Source organism: Callospermophilus lateralis, chromosome 8 (genome assembly GCF_048772815.1).
Source record: "Callospermophilus lateralis isolate mCalLat2 chromosome 8, mCalLat2.hap1, whole genome shotgun sequence".
NCBI classification, from domain to species: domain Eukaryota; kingdom Metazoa; phylum Chordata; class Mammalia; order Rodentia; family Sciuridae; genus Callospermophilus; species Callospermophilus lateralis.
In genome coordinates this window covers 114,598,831-114,612,967 of record NC_135312.1, presented here as the reverse complement: position 1 = coordinate 114,612,967, position 14,137 = coordinate 114,598,831, and the positions used below count along the sequence as shown (strand labels likewise).

Genomic DNA, 14,137 nt, shown 5'->3' with positions numbered 1-14,137 from the left:
TTATGTGAGGGCTCACAGTTTCAGAGGTCTTAGTACAGAGAAGGCTGGCTCCATTCCTCAGGGCTCAAGATGAGGCAGAACATCATGGCAGAAGAGTGTGGCAGAGGGAAGCAGCTCACATCATGGTGGTCAAGAAGCAGAGAGAGAGAGACTCCAGCTCCAGATATAAAATATATACCCCATATCAACGCCCCCAATTAACCAATTCCTCCAGCCACACCCCACCTGCCTCCAGTTACTATTCAATTAATCACATCAGGGATCAATTCACTTATTGGTTTAAGACTCTCACTATCCAATCATTTGTCCTCTGAACTTTCTTACATTGTCTCACATGTGAGCTCTTGGGGGACATTTCATATCCAAAACCATAACTCTTAGCTTAAGAAATAAAGCAGTACAGATATACCTGAAGCTCCCTGTGTACTCTTTCCTGATCCATTTCTTTGATGATCAATATCCTAAGTTTGCATTTGTCATTTCCGTGCATCTTTTTATACTTTTATTACATACAGGTAATCTCATAAAAAATACACAGTCAGCAACATATTGTGTTTTGCCATATGGTCCCTGTTTGTAGCAACTCTGTGACTATGTTGTGAAAGCAGCCACAGATAATATGCAAACAACCAACCGGGCGTGGCTGAGTTCCTACAAAATTCTGCTTAGTAATGTGGCAGGCCAGATAGGACCCATTTGCTGACCTCTGCTTCAGACAAATGGCATTACACTGTTCTTATCCTTCTACAGCTTGCATTTTATCATCCAAAATTATATTCCTGAGATTCATCTGTTATCATACATAGTGGTAGATTCCTTAATCCAAACAGTGCTATTCTAAACTGACCCAAGATTCTCCTCTTGGCCAAACCTGAGTCAGGTTCCTGAACCTTTTCCTAGGCCCATCTGTGCACCTCCTAGTAAAATCCAGTTTCAGAAAACAACACGAAGTCATTTTAGCAAGCACCCTCCATATCGGAGCATGTTCTTCAGAACTGCCACCTCTGTCCTACCTGCTATGTCTGGTCACCCTGGCCCGTCTTCAGCAAGAAGCCTGTTAGATTGGTTTGGACAGAATTCCCTTCACCCTGGAAGTTTCCTCTTGGTAGTTTTCCACCCCCTGCTCTTTGTAAATTCCCACTGGTCCATGCTGTATTCAGAGCTGAGCCCACTCTCCCTCCGCCAGGGCCCAATTCCATTGCAGTGGTCCCTGTACACACTCTATGATTCTGAAAAGTCTTCCTTAGTGTTGTAACAAATTACACTCAACTAAATACCTGGTATCATCAATCACTGAGATTTCCATGCCATCCCAATGGAAGTCAGATGGAGTCTCATTATCATGCTGGCACATATCTGTTCTTTGTTGGGACGTGAACCCAGGGCATCCGCACGCTACTCATATACCCTACCCCTAGGCTACATCCCCAGCCCAGTACATGCCTTACTACTAATGGCTACTTTTGTGTACACCCCGCCCACGTTTTACTGAGCTGTTTGACTTTTTTTTCTTCCTGAAATGTATTTTTTTTTTTTTTCATTTTAAACACTAACCTTTGTTGCTTATATGCATGACATGGTCACCATTTACTTTTTACATGTTTTGGATATATTCATGTATCTAAATTTTAAATTCTCTATTAAAATGCATTAATCTTTTACTTTATGGTTGTACTTGTTGAGCTTTAAGAGCTCATTCCCTACTCTAAAGTCCTAAAGATATTCAATACATTCCTTCTAAATGTTTTCATTTAACCTCTTTATTTTCGTGGTTTTTGACTCTTACATCATAACAAAACAAACTCCATGTAGATTTTATTTTTTCTTCTGTTACTACTGGGGACTAAACCCAGGGGGCACTCTACCATTAAGCTTCATCCCCAATTATTTTTATATTTTGAGACAAGGTCTCACTAAATTGCAGAGGCTGGCCCTGAACTTGCGATCCTCCTGCCTTAGCCTCCCAAGTAGCTGGGATTACAAATGTGCACCATTACTCCCAGCTCCATGTGGATTTTTGAAAACATGGACAATCAATTGTTCCAGCACCATTTGTTGCTATAATAGTCATTTCCCTCACTGATCTATAAGGCCACCTCTATTATATCAGATAATACAGAATTAGATATATTCTACCGTTTGTGGGCTCATTTTTTCTATTCTGGTGACCTATTTTTCTGTTTGCTACAAAACAGAATTAATTACTTAATTACTTAAGTGTTGTAACCCTTCCAGCCCTTCTTAGTCTTCAAAATGGCCTTGGCTATGTTTGCTTTAATTTTAGAATCACTTTCTTGAGTCTCTCTTTCTTTTTTTTTCTTTTCCTTTTTACATTTTTGTGATTTGTAATGAAATCCTATTAAATTTTATGAATGGGTATCAAGGATGATGACAGGTGGTTTTAAAAAGGCTTTAGGGACACCAAGATTCAAATGATCATTTTTTGAGAAACAGATTTAAGGTTCTTTGCTTCACTACCTTCCCTTTTTGCTGCTGTAAATTATTTTCCTGTAGCAGATAAAACATTTGAGATGAAGTAGCTCATTATTCAGACCCTATAACTTATTGAGATCTATTATTTATTGCTCACGGGGTGATAAAAAGAGTTCCTAATTTTCTATTCATGGCACTGATCACCACAGGACTTAACATTTGTTATTATCTTTAGCTCTCATTCCTCTCTAATTAGGTTCCCAAACTGCTGCTCCGTGGCACTTTCTTCTAGATGTTATTAATAGCTACATCTGAGAAGGGAAGTTACAAACTCAAATAAATTTTTTAACTTGATGTACAGTATCGCTCTCACTTGGAGCTTTATAAAAGGTTCTGAGTGGTATCACAGTAAAGAAATGTGTCTTATTTTCTTTAACTCATTACTTCAGACTTGTGGTATGTTTTATTTAAACTGTAAGGTTAGACAAGAAGAATTCAGATACTTCTGACTTCCACACTGATCAATCAACAACAAGGATTAAAAAAAAATCAATATCAAAACGAAGCCATCAAAAGATACCCATCAAGACTCTTAGAACTGCTTCCACAGTACTGTTTAGCTTGGGGGTCTTAAGTGTTGGTCTAAACATAATGAAAACCCTTCCTTTAACATGACAAGAGTTATGTTTCCTTCTTGTTTCAGCACTGAAATCAAAGAACAGGCAGACATCTCCAATTTATTCACCTCTCGCTGGGAGAGCTATAGGAGTGTTTGGCCTTGTAAAAACACACACAAGAGAAATGCCTTTCTCTCATCCTTGCTGGGCTTTGAGCCCATCATTCTTGTTGCTCAGTGGTCTGAGGAGAGTCAAAAACAATCCAAAATTAAGTGACTCTGTGTTTAAATTTTCTCCTTTCTGCTTTGAGGATGGAGTAGGTATTCATCTGCTGGAGGAGCTGCTGGCCTGGAGGGGCCGTCTGCCTGGCTCAGGGTGCCAGAAGAGCAGGCCCCTGCCAGACTCAGCAGGTACCCTAGATGGAAAACAGCCCTCTTTTGAAAAGACATTTCTCCTTTCTTACGCAGCATTACTCCTTGCTGTCACAAACAAATTCAAGAACAGTCGTGGGCGAGCTTCTCAGGGTTGGGTTCTTTCCAATTTACAAGGGAAAAATACTGACATTTTCCTTCCTCTGGTTGGCATTCAGTAATTCAACAAACAGTTATTCGTTAAGTTTCTCTTGTGGACCAAGAGCTAGGGTGACCCAAACCAGAGAACTTGACTGTATAAATGAGAGAGCAAAGAATAATCAGAATACTTTCCAAACACCCTCAAGAGTACCACAGCGTAGCCTGAAATAGAAATGTAAAGACCTGGATCTTAACTTCAGTGTAAATAGACTCTCAGGAGATTAGGAGTGTAAATCCAAAATAATGGTTGCTCAAGAAGCTGGGAATGCTTCCCCATTTTCTATTCTGTCTAAAGCCAAAATAGCCCCCTCCTCCTCAAATATTTATTGGCTACTAAGTGAGCAAGGGGATCGGGCCACGCAGAACAATGACTTAGCCATGCAGGAATCTATTTTCCCCAGCGCCAGCGTGTTTGGCTTTCCTCGACAGGATTAGCTCACAGGTCACCATTGCTTCTCTGGTCACTTCTAACAAGACATTCTTCCTCACAGTGTGCAGAAGTCCACCCTCTTCCACGTGCCACCCACAGACACGCATTCGGCGCTCTGGGACTGGCAGGAATACCACTGAACAATTCTCTTCATTGCTACTTTTTTAAATATAGTTTTTTTTTTTAAAAAAAATATTTGTTTAGTTATAAATGGGCACAATATCTTTATTTTGTTTATTTATTTTTATGTGGTGCTGAGGATCGAACCCAGGGTCTCACACATGCGAGGCGAGCGCTCGACCGCTGAGCCACAACCCCAGCCCCTTCATTGCTACTTCGGACTCTGAAATTTTCAAGTCTTCAGAAAAGTTGAAGAAACACTACAATAAACACCTACACGATTCAGTCTTCTATTAACCAGCTACTAATATTTCCCCACAGTTGTATCTTCATCTGTTTCTCCCCTTCCTCTGCATCTATCTTCTAAGAAGGATATGCCTATTCTATACCTCGGAATGATGCTAATAAATAGGATCTAAAACAGATTTCATATTTAAAATTTCCTAATTGCTCTCCCTACAATTCTTTTAAATTTGGAATTTTCCAAATTTCCAGATTTTTAAAAAATATGCATATTGAATTTGGTTATCAGTGTCTCTCTGCCCCGCCATGCCCCATTTCCATACTGGGAATTAAACCCAAGGATGCACAATCACCCAAGGCACCCTATCACCCAAGGTGCCCCTATTGTTTTTTATTCCAAGCCAGGGTTTCATCTAAATTGACCAGGCTGGTCTCAAACTTGCCATGCTCCTGCCTCAAGCTTCCTAGTACCCAGGACTACAGGCATGCACCAACACACCTGACTCTTTGATCTGTCTCAATCTATAATATTCCCCCAGCCTTTCTGTGTTTTTCAAGGTTATCCTTTTAGTGCTGGCTGGGGCTACTACACATGTGCATCTGTGTGCACCGCTGACTGCATCTTCTATAGGCTCACAGGGCCACACGGTCTCACAAGTGAGGATTAACAAGTTGACCACTGGATTAAGGTGGTGACATTACCTCAACCCATTAAAAAAGTAAATGTCCTGATTTTGTGATAAAAAACTAAACTATGGGGTAAACTTCTAAAGCCCGCCCCCAACAACTCTTTGTTTTTTTTTTTTTTTTTTTTAATTTGTTTTGAGTTGGAGATGGAATCCAGGGTCCTGCACATACTAGGCCAGGCCTTGGCCTAAGCTACGTCGCCTGCCCCTCCCCAACAAATCTTTATAGTAGGGTTAGCTGCCATTGATGACCCTCACCTACCAACAATGACACTGAGAATTGCAGAATGATGATATTCTAAAAATCTATCATTCATTCTACATGGATTTTTAAAAACATATTTTAACCATTATCATCTTATTTTTGAACCTGAAATTGTCCCAAATTTGACTGGTGGAAGTCTCTTTCTCCCCAACCCCTTTTTATTTATTTATTGGGTGCACTGGGATCCAACCCAGGGCCTCATGCATGATAGACAAGCATTCTACCACCGAGCCACATTCCCAGCCTAATGGAAGTCTCTAGAAGCTATGGCCTATGTCTTTTTTTGGCAAGAGCCCATTAGCTGAGCACCTAACTTCCTATCTCAGCTAGGAATCCAGCCTCATTGTGTACTTTCCCTGCCCCAGAACTGAAATCAGCTATTACTCAAAGTGCCAGATGAAGAACAATTCTTCAGTCTCCTCCATGTACCAGGCCCCAGGTATCTGAAGCCAATCACCACTTCTGTCTCAAATACCTCCCAGAATTTCCACGTCTAGGCTAAATTTCCTCAATTCTTCAACCCAGACTCCCCATGATTTAGCTTTGACTTTTCCATGACTCTTTTCCATCATTTTCCCTGCCCTAACACTGGCTGCTACTCTCTTGTCCAGAGAGGTCTACAACGCAGCTCTGCTCTCAGAATCACTGGGGGACCTGCACAATTCAAGAATGCACTCCAGACTTACTGAATTGAATAGACTCTCTGGGACTAGCTGTGGATGCTGTTTTGTTTAAGTTCCTCATGGACATCAATGTAGCTGCTCCTGCACACTGTGATTTTGCAAGGTCTTGTGGCCCCAGGATTGGATAGAATATCAACAGTGAGTGTGGCCTAGAGTTACCACTTGTTTTATACCAGGTATTATACTTCTTCCAATGTAATCAAATCAGTATAAACCACTTGGGAGGGTTTGGAGGCAATCATAAAAATCTTGATTCCTGATGAATTGATTGACAAAAATCAAGGTTTTTTTTCAACATGTTGCTTAAGTTACATGTCCTCCATCTATTTATGCTCCATTGGTGTTTCAAATTGTTTATATTAAACACTAATGAATCATGGTTTTATCATCTGAACTTTTTTTAACCCTTCCAACTTCATGTCATTCATAGTTATGCATGCTGTTAATGTCTTCTTAGGCTGCCCTTTTAAAATTATTTTTTAAAAATTGTTTTTAAAAATCAATCTTGCAAACTCTTTTATGATTGTGGTAGTAGACACATGATTTGATATGTCTATCAAAACTCACAGGACCAACATAAAGGGTAAAATTTAACATATATAAGTTTTATCTGGAAAAAAATTAGTCCAGATGCTAAATATGCAGGTAAATTTTTCTCCCAATTAGGTCTCACTGACTTATAATGATTGAAATTTCTGCAAAATGCATTTCTATGCTAAGTAATGGAATTTTCAGAGATTTTATATTTTATTCCCTGAAGTCTAAGCATTCTAGGGTTTGATCTCTTGAGAGAGCATCAGGGTTTGTGCTATACCAGGCAACCTAATGAATCTGTTATCACCCTTTCATCAGTCCCCACCACATAAACTGGAAAAAGAAAGTGATAGAATAAGGAGGAATTAATATTAGAAAATTATAATCTTTCATAAAACTAGGTTAAAAAGTTCTGTTGGTCTTACTTAGGAGAGAATAACAAGACAGCTTTCTACTTTTAAAAGTTGGAAAAGATTTTTTAGGAATATTCTTCAGTGCCGGTGACCAGTGCTGGTCTCGGCAGGGGTGGAGGGTGGGAACGACACTCAGTGTAGGTCAGAGTCTTACCTGATGTAATCCCCTGGCCATTTGAAATTACCTAAGAAGAACTTAAGAGAATTCATTTGAATATATATGTACAGGTAGACACACACACACACACACACACACACACACACACACACACCTAAGTCTAGAAAGAAATACAATAAAATATTAGCAGTAGATGGCCATCTCTAGTTGATAGAAGGCAGGCTAGATGTTTTTGCATGTTTTTTAAAAAATATTTTATAAATTTCTACAATTGAGAACATAATAGTTTTATAGTCAGAAAACCAGTAATATATATTGTGATTAAAGAGAGGACAGGAAAATAAGTCAGAAAAGGAAGGAAATGAGAATAAAATAATCTTTTATGAAGATGTATCTGTCACTGACAGGAATTCTCATAGTAACACACGTCTTTCAGGAGGTAATTTTATAAAGAATATTTTTTCAGAAAGTGAACAACATTTCCCTTGTAAAGCTTTTCTGAATGTCACAGAAGATTCCCATATACAGTAACCCTAAAAGGGACAATTGTGTTGCCTCTAAACAATGTTTTTCAAATACACAGAAGAATTAAAGACCATAGATTCATACCTGGCAGAACGGTGCTCTGGTTTATTTCGTTCGTTGCGATCTGTAAGGAAAGAAGACAATTGTAAGTCAAATGCTCTTTAGGAGCTAATAGAAGATGTTTTAAAACATCAGCTGCCCTGACATCAGATTTCACAAAGGACTGCTCAGGTGGCCACGCCCTCCCCACATGGTGCTCCTCATCAGGGTACAGGACTCGCCAGGGAAGAGAAGGAGGACAGGATGGAGGAAGGACAGGCAGAAAAACTTCTATGGTTTGTAAAATCACGTACGTGAAAAAATGTCAGGACATGTATTATTTCATTTTAAAAGATCTTTGCTGTGTTAAACACTTTGCTAAAACCCAAACAGATTTAGCCAAGGAAGGAAAGTAAGGAAACTGAAAAGCCACAGATTACTCAGCTCCAAAAAATCATCCCATGAATCATAGTTGGCAGAAGCTTCTAACAGAATGGGGAGAGGGGAAAATGAGCCATTAGTTACAACATCTGCAAATACACTGAGACCAACACAGCCTCATCCTTAACTCCGTCCCATCCAGGGTATCTCAGAAGTTGATTTCCATGTTTCACCAGTAGTTAGGTATAACATGCTATCTATAAACATTTTTATTCTTTTTGGGGGGGTGTGCTGTCACACTGGGGAGAAAGGCACTTTAATTCTCTGGTAAAGACCAGAGACAATGTTACTGTGTCCTACGATGCATAGAACAATCCCCCCAAATAATGATCTCACCCCAAATGTGAGAAATCCCACTTCAGGGTAACAAGTAAGAGCAAAGCTGCTTGAAGTTTTCAAAAGTGTTTCTCTGGACTGCTAAAAAGTGCCATCAATCAACCTGAAGATAATCACATACAAGAGAAACAACAACAACATCTGCAAGCTGTCTGTTTTTGAGTCTGAGTAACTATTGCAACTACTTCTTCCCCTGTACATGCTTAAAAATAAAAACAAATGAACGCCTCAGTGGTGTGGAAAAATTAACGACAGAAGATAATATACAAATGACGACAGAATTCTTTCTGTTCAATTTATTTTATTTTTTTAAAAGAGAGAGAGAGAGAGAGAGAGAGAATAATTTTAATTTTTTTAAAATATTTTTTTAGTTGTAGATGGACACAACACCTTTATTTATTTTTATGTGGTGCTGAGGATTGAACCCAGTGCCTCACACAGGCAAGGCGCGCGCTCTACCACTGAACCACAACCCCAGCCCAAATTTTAATATTTTTATTTTTTAGTTTTTTTTTGGTGGACACAGCATCTTTGTTTGTATATGGTGCTGAGGATTGAACCCTGGCCACAAGCATGCCAGGCGAGCGCGCTTGAGCCACATCCCCAGCCCATCAATTTATTTTTTAAATATGTCTTACCGAATATTATCTAAACACAGGTTCCTATAGTACCTTCAGAATTAATGCTAATTAATTAATTAATAGCAAAGTAAAGATTAGAAGTAACTTTTTCCCCCTATTTTTACTGCTGGTGGAGCAGCGAAAGAGGACAATGTAAACGTTCCCCAAAACTAGAAAGAGGGAAGAAAAGGAATAGGGTTCTCACAGTTAAATCTATGTATCAATTCTTTATGAATGGGTTAAAAAAAAATGTTAAGCCAAAGAGTGAGTACACATTAAAACACTGTTTTAGGAACCACTAAACAGGAAGACTCACAATAGAACACATCTGTTTAGATACGCTGCTCTCCAATCTCACAATTTTCACGTTTTCAGTTCTAATTTCTCCACACTGATTTACCCATGGCATTTAAGACTTTTAATTTAATTTGGTTTGGCCCCTTCCTTAAATTAAAACATCGCAGTTTTCACTTGTTGAGTATCAAAGTCATGGTCATACTGGGTGTACTCCAATCTTCTCTAAAAATCACTCCTGTTTGGTTAAGTTCTGCTAACAAAAGTAAAGCTAGAAACTGGAGAAAGATCAATTATCTGCAAATAACAAAGTGACAACTCTTACCTGTGGCTAAAGATGAGCTAAAAGTGCTTGGAAAGTCATTCGCTGTGGCTATGACCCAGGGTTTGTAGTTTATTTAGTCAACAGCAAGTTCCCCCACCGGTCTCCACAGTGGTGTGACAGAGGAGAGCCAAGGAGAAACAGAGTCACGCTGCAATGCGTCTCAGCAAGCCCCAGCATCCAAAGGCTTCCCTCCAGGGCCCATTCTGATTGGCAGATGTGCTATGACCAGTCTGCACAGCTGGAATGTAGCCACGCGGGAAGCAAATAGCTCCCAGCCCTCCTCCATTCTTGGTTGAAACAGGAAATTCTGCCGTCATTTTCGTACTTTCTGCTCTAAGAAAATACAAATGCCTTCCCACAGTACTTCTCTCTTGAACTAGTGAATAAAATCCAAGAAAAGAACTTGATGAACTGTTAGAGGACATTTTAAACATGGTCCTCTAAATCCAGGCTCAGTGTTGTATTAGATTCCTATGTAAATATGCACATGCAATGTTTAAAAAATGTTACTCCCAGGAGCTCAAAGAGTTGATAATTTGAGGGTAAGGGGAAATTATCCACTACTTAGATAGTTTCCATTCCCCATCTCCTGACAATGGGAAACAAATTGGAACAAATGTTCTTGGCCAGATTTTTTTCCCCCTCAAAATATAAAACTAACTGGATAGCACAGTCTTTTTGCTTGAATATACATAAGTCTATATGTTATTTCTGTGTGCTCTATATACTTGCACTTTAAAAATACTTATATTTTATATACTTACATATGAAGCCAAGTAATTTTTTACAATAGCCAAGAATATTGTGCAATTGTCAAGAAAAACATCAGTGGAAGGCAAAATTTCTGGCAAAAATGAGTGGTTAGTATTTTGGTCCAAAAAGTCAAGACTGAGCAAAACAAATCACAGAGGGCAGATCCAGGCTTTGCTTTTCTGCCAACAATAACAAAACATTTGGATAAAATCCCCTTCAGAAAATGAGAACAGATCAATAGCAAATATGGAAATTTCATTTGGACTTTACACTGGGCTCAAAGAGTAAGAATTTTGTTTATTTCAAATGAAATACTCTTTAGAAATATCCCTCCTCCCTTTTTTTAGTTTCTAATTTTTAAATAATTACAAGAGAATACACTTGTGGGCTTTCTGAATTTTTGCATATTCAGATGTGTATAACTTACTAGCTTAAAGGCTCACCATTTCTATGAAAAACTTATTAAATAAAATGCCTCATCTGGGAAACAGTGCACAGCCTATAATCCCAGCAGCTTGGGAGGCGGAGGCAATAGGATCACGAGTTCAAAGTCAGCCTCAGCAACTTAGCGAGGCCCTGAGCAACTCAGTGAGACCCTGTCTCTAAATAAAAATAATAAAAATAAAAACAAAATAAAATGCCTTAACTCTCAAGTTTACATGCCAAATACTTTACACACTGTACTAACTCTGGGGACCCACCAGGTAGAGCCTGATGGATTAGGTCACTCCAGACGAGCAGTGATTCTTACAATGTGAGGGCAGGCGGATGGGTAACCATGGGAAGCCTGCTGGTTTGGGATGTCACACATGCATGCACACATGCAGGACAAACACCCCCATTTTCTGCTGCACTCATCCATGCCTCTGGGTTAGTAAAGCTAATTGAGGAAGTGGAAGAATACCCTACGAGCAGAACACAGACAAAACCAAGCCAAGCTGACACAGGTCTGTTGATGGCCCTGTGTGTGCAAGTGCATGAACACGGAGGGCTGGAGGGGGGCGGGGTCCCACGGTGCATCCAGGTGACTGAAGAGCCTCTAGGGAAGTGACAGGAAGCTGCTGCAGGTCAGACACTCCAAGAACCCCAGACAATCCACACTTTCATGATAACTTCTGGTTCTGAGTAATCTAGATATGTAGGGTACAATGTTTGTGTATTGAGGTGTCCCATCTCTTACACAGACACAGTTCTGGAGAGATCCCACGGATGAGGGCTCTGAATCTAAGAATATGACACATAACTTTCAAACAGAGATGACAAAAATCTTTTTACTCTGATTAAAACCAATAAAGACTAGCTAACTCAGAATTTATTAGAATCTGTTGTAAGTATTCAGGCTTTGATGACTTGGCTTTGATCACTTAACTGAAGAGAAAAATCAAACCTCATTGGGTAGAGATTGACCTTACTAACTGAAGTCAGCCATGAGAGGTCTCATTCTTTGAACTGGGGAAGACTCAGTCTCCATGAATGAACAAAGGTGCACTCACCAGAAGGAGGAGGTAGGGTAAAGGGAATCTGTCCTTTACTTCATGTCAGAGTAGCAAGGCCTCTCTAATTTAGGAAGAGTACGATCTATGAAGAGATTCTGTAGCATACTCCCAAGCATTACTGTCTAGTTCCAGTTTGGGAGTATACAGATGACTTTTTAGGGTCCCGCTATATTGACTTGGCTGCTTTCAGAGGATCTCCTGACTCAGCCTCCTGAGTAGCTGGGACTACAGATGTGTGCTGCCATGCCTGGCTTATCATATTATTTTTTAAAGATAGATCAGCCGGGCACAGTGTATGCACTAGCCACTCAGGAGGCTGAGACAGGAGGATCACAAATTTGAGGCCAGCCTGGGCAACTCAGCAAGACCATGTCTCAAAACAAAATAAATAGAGGTGGGAATGTAGCTCAGTGGTAGAGTGCTTGTCTAGCATGCATGAGACTCTAGGTTTAATCCTTACCACTAAAATAAATTTAAAACATAAATAAATCAAATAAAACATGGACCAGTCCTACCTATTTTGTATCACTTAACTAAAGATTCCATAAAGTCTGAAAAGGAATTAGTCGGGTGCCACATAAGGACATTTTGGTCAATGGTGGACCACATATATGATGGAGGTCCCATAAGATTTTAATGGATTCCTATTGTCTGACGGCATCGTACCCGTCACAGCATCATCACAGTGTAATATGTTATCCATGTGTTTGTGGTGAAGTTGGTGTAAACAAACCTACTGTGCTGTCACACATGTAAAAGTCCAGCCCGTACAATCACGTACAACATAATAACTTAAGAATAAATGACCCCATTACTACTGGTTTATGTGTTTACTATACTTTTTATTATTTTAGAGTATATTCCTTCTACTCATGACATATTCCCATCATTGGGCAACACACGTCTGTATTTACAACAATGGCATTTACCTGTTGTCCTGTGATAAACAGATTAAATAAATGAACCCATCCATTAAATGACACAAGATATTCAGGACACAGGAGTCTTACTTTGATGGCTACTTAAAAGATAGGAATGTTGATTCTCTACAGGTGGAATTTTACATATTGATATCAGAATTTCAAAGGCTTTTTTACAAATTTTAAATGATTCTTTTATTTAGGCAGAAAAAACTGAAAAAATATATAAGCTAATAATGCTCATTATACAAAAATTCCTGATACTACCTATTCACCTCCCCTTTCTAATTCCATTTGGACACCTTTGTTTGGGTGTTTCAGAACTGACTTTTCTTTACTTGAGATTCCCACAGTGACTATTTTGGGGGGGTCCATAGTACTGAGGATTGAGCTCAGGGGAGCTTTAACACTGAGCTTCATCCCCAGTCCATTTCTTTTCCTTTGGACACAGTCTCACTAAGTTGCTAAGGCTGGCCTTGAACTTGCCATCCTCCTGCCTCAGCCTCCCAAGCAACTGGGATTATAGGTGTGTGCCACCATGGTAGCTTTTCAATAAGTACGTACTACTTCTTGTTGACCACACAGTTGCTCTCTTGAATGAAAAAGCCAAGAATTTAAAGAGGCTCTCTGAGAGTGGCCACTGCAAGAGAAAGAGGAAGCCATTACAGAAAAGTCTATGTGGCTGCTCCCTGGTTTCTGTGGGCAGGTGGAAAGGCTTGGACCACTGCTGGTCAATGTGACACATTTCAGCATCTTCCATTCGTTCTGATCATAAGGTGCCTGACCTCATTGAAATGCAGCATCCTCACCACAGGGAGGGGGGTGAGAGGCAGGAGAGTTTTCTCAGGACAAGATTTAGGTTCCAACAAAGCAGCGGCTTGTCTCTGGAATGTTCCCTCCTTCTCTTGCCTGTTGTTTCCATCCTCATCTTGGGTTCTTAGCTCGTCTGGATGGCGTGTCTTGACTGAATTTTCTGGTTCCAGTCTCTTCTGTACTAACCCAGCTGTTGAGAGCCACAGCCGAAGGGGCCCCAGCAAACTTTCAGACTGCCAGCTGATGATTGGCTCACAGCGGCCCCAGCAACATCTAGCTGATTGGCTCCTCTGCGGTGATGCTCATTGGAGATGCTCATTGAGCTGTTCCCCCACCCATTCAGCTGATGATTGGCTCCTCTGCAGTGATGCTCATTGGGCTGTTTCCCTGCCCTTTCAGGCCACGGAGCTGCTCATTGGGGGACTTTTTTGGCTCCGCCCACATGACCCAGCCAATCGGCC

General features: G+C 40.1%; 1 protein-coding gene across 6 annotated transcripts in view; it reads right to left on the bottom strand.

Annotated features, from left to right (window-relative positions):
- Nucleotides 1-14,137, bottom strand: part of Sh3d19 (SH3 domain containing 19) — a 182,548-nt gene that overhangs the window by 85,424 nt on the left and 82,987 nt on the right. For 4 of the 6 annotated variants that reach the window (XM_076864324.2, XM_076864322.2, XM_076864323.2 and 1 more), the window contains exon 2: nt 7,724-7,763. In XM_076864324.2, coding sequence (XP_076720439.2) covers nt 7,724-7,763 — 40 coding nt within the window. Of the gene's footprint in view, nt 1-7,723; nt 7,764-7,992; nt 8,010-9,694; nt 9,736-14,137 lie in introns of those variants that run through there. The other 2 variants (XM_076864326.2, XM_076864327.2) reach the window with 2 other exon arrangements.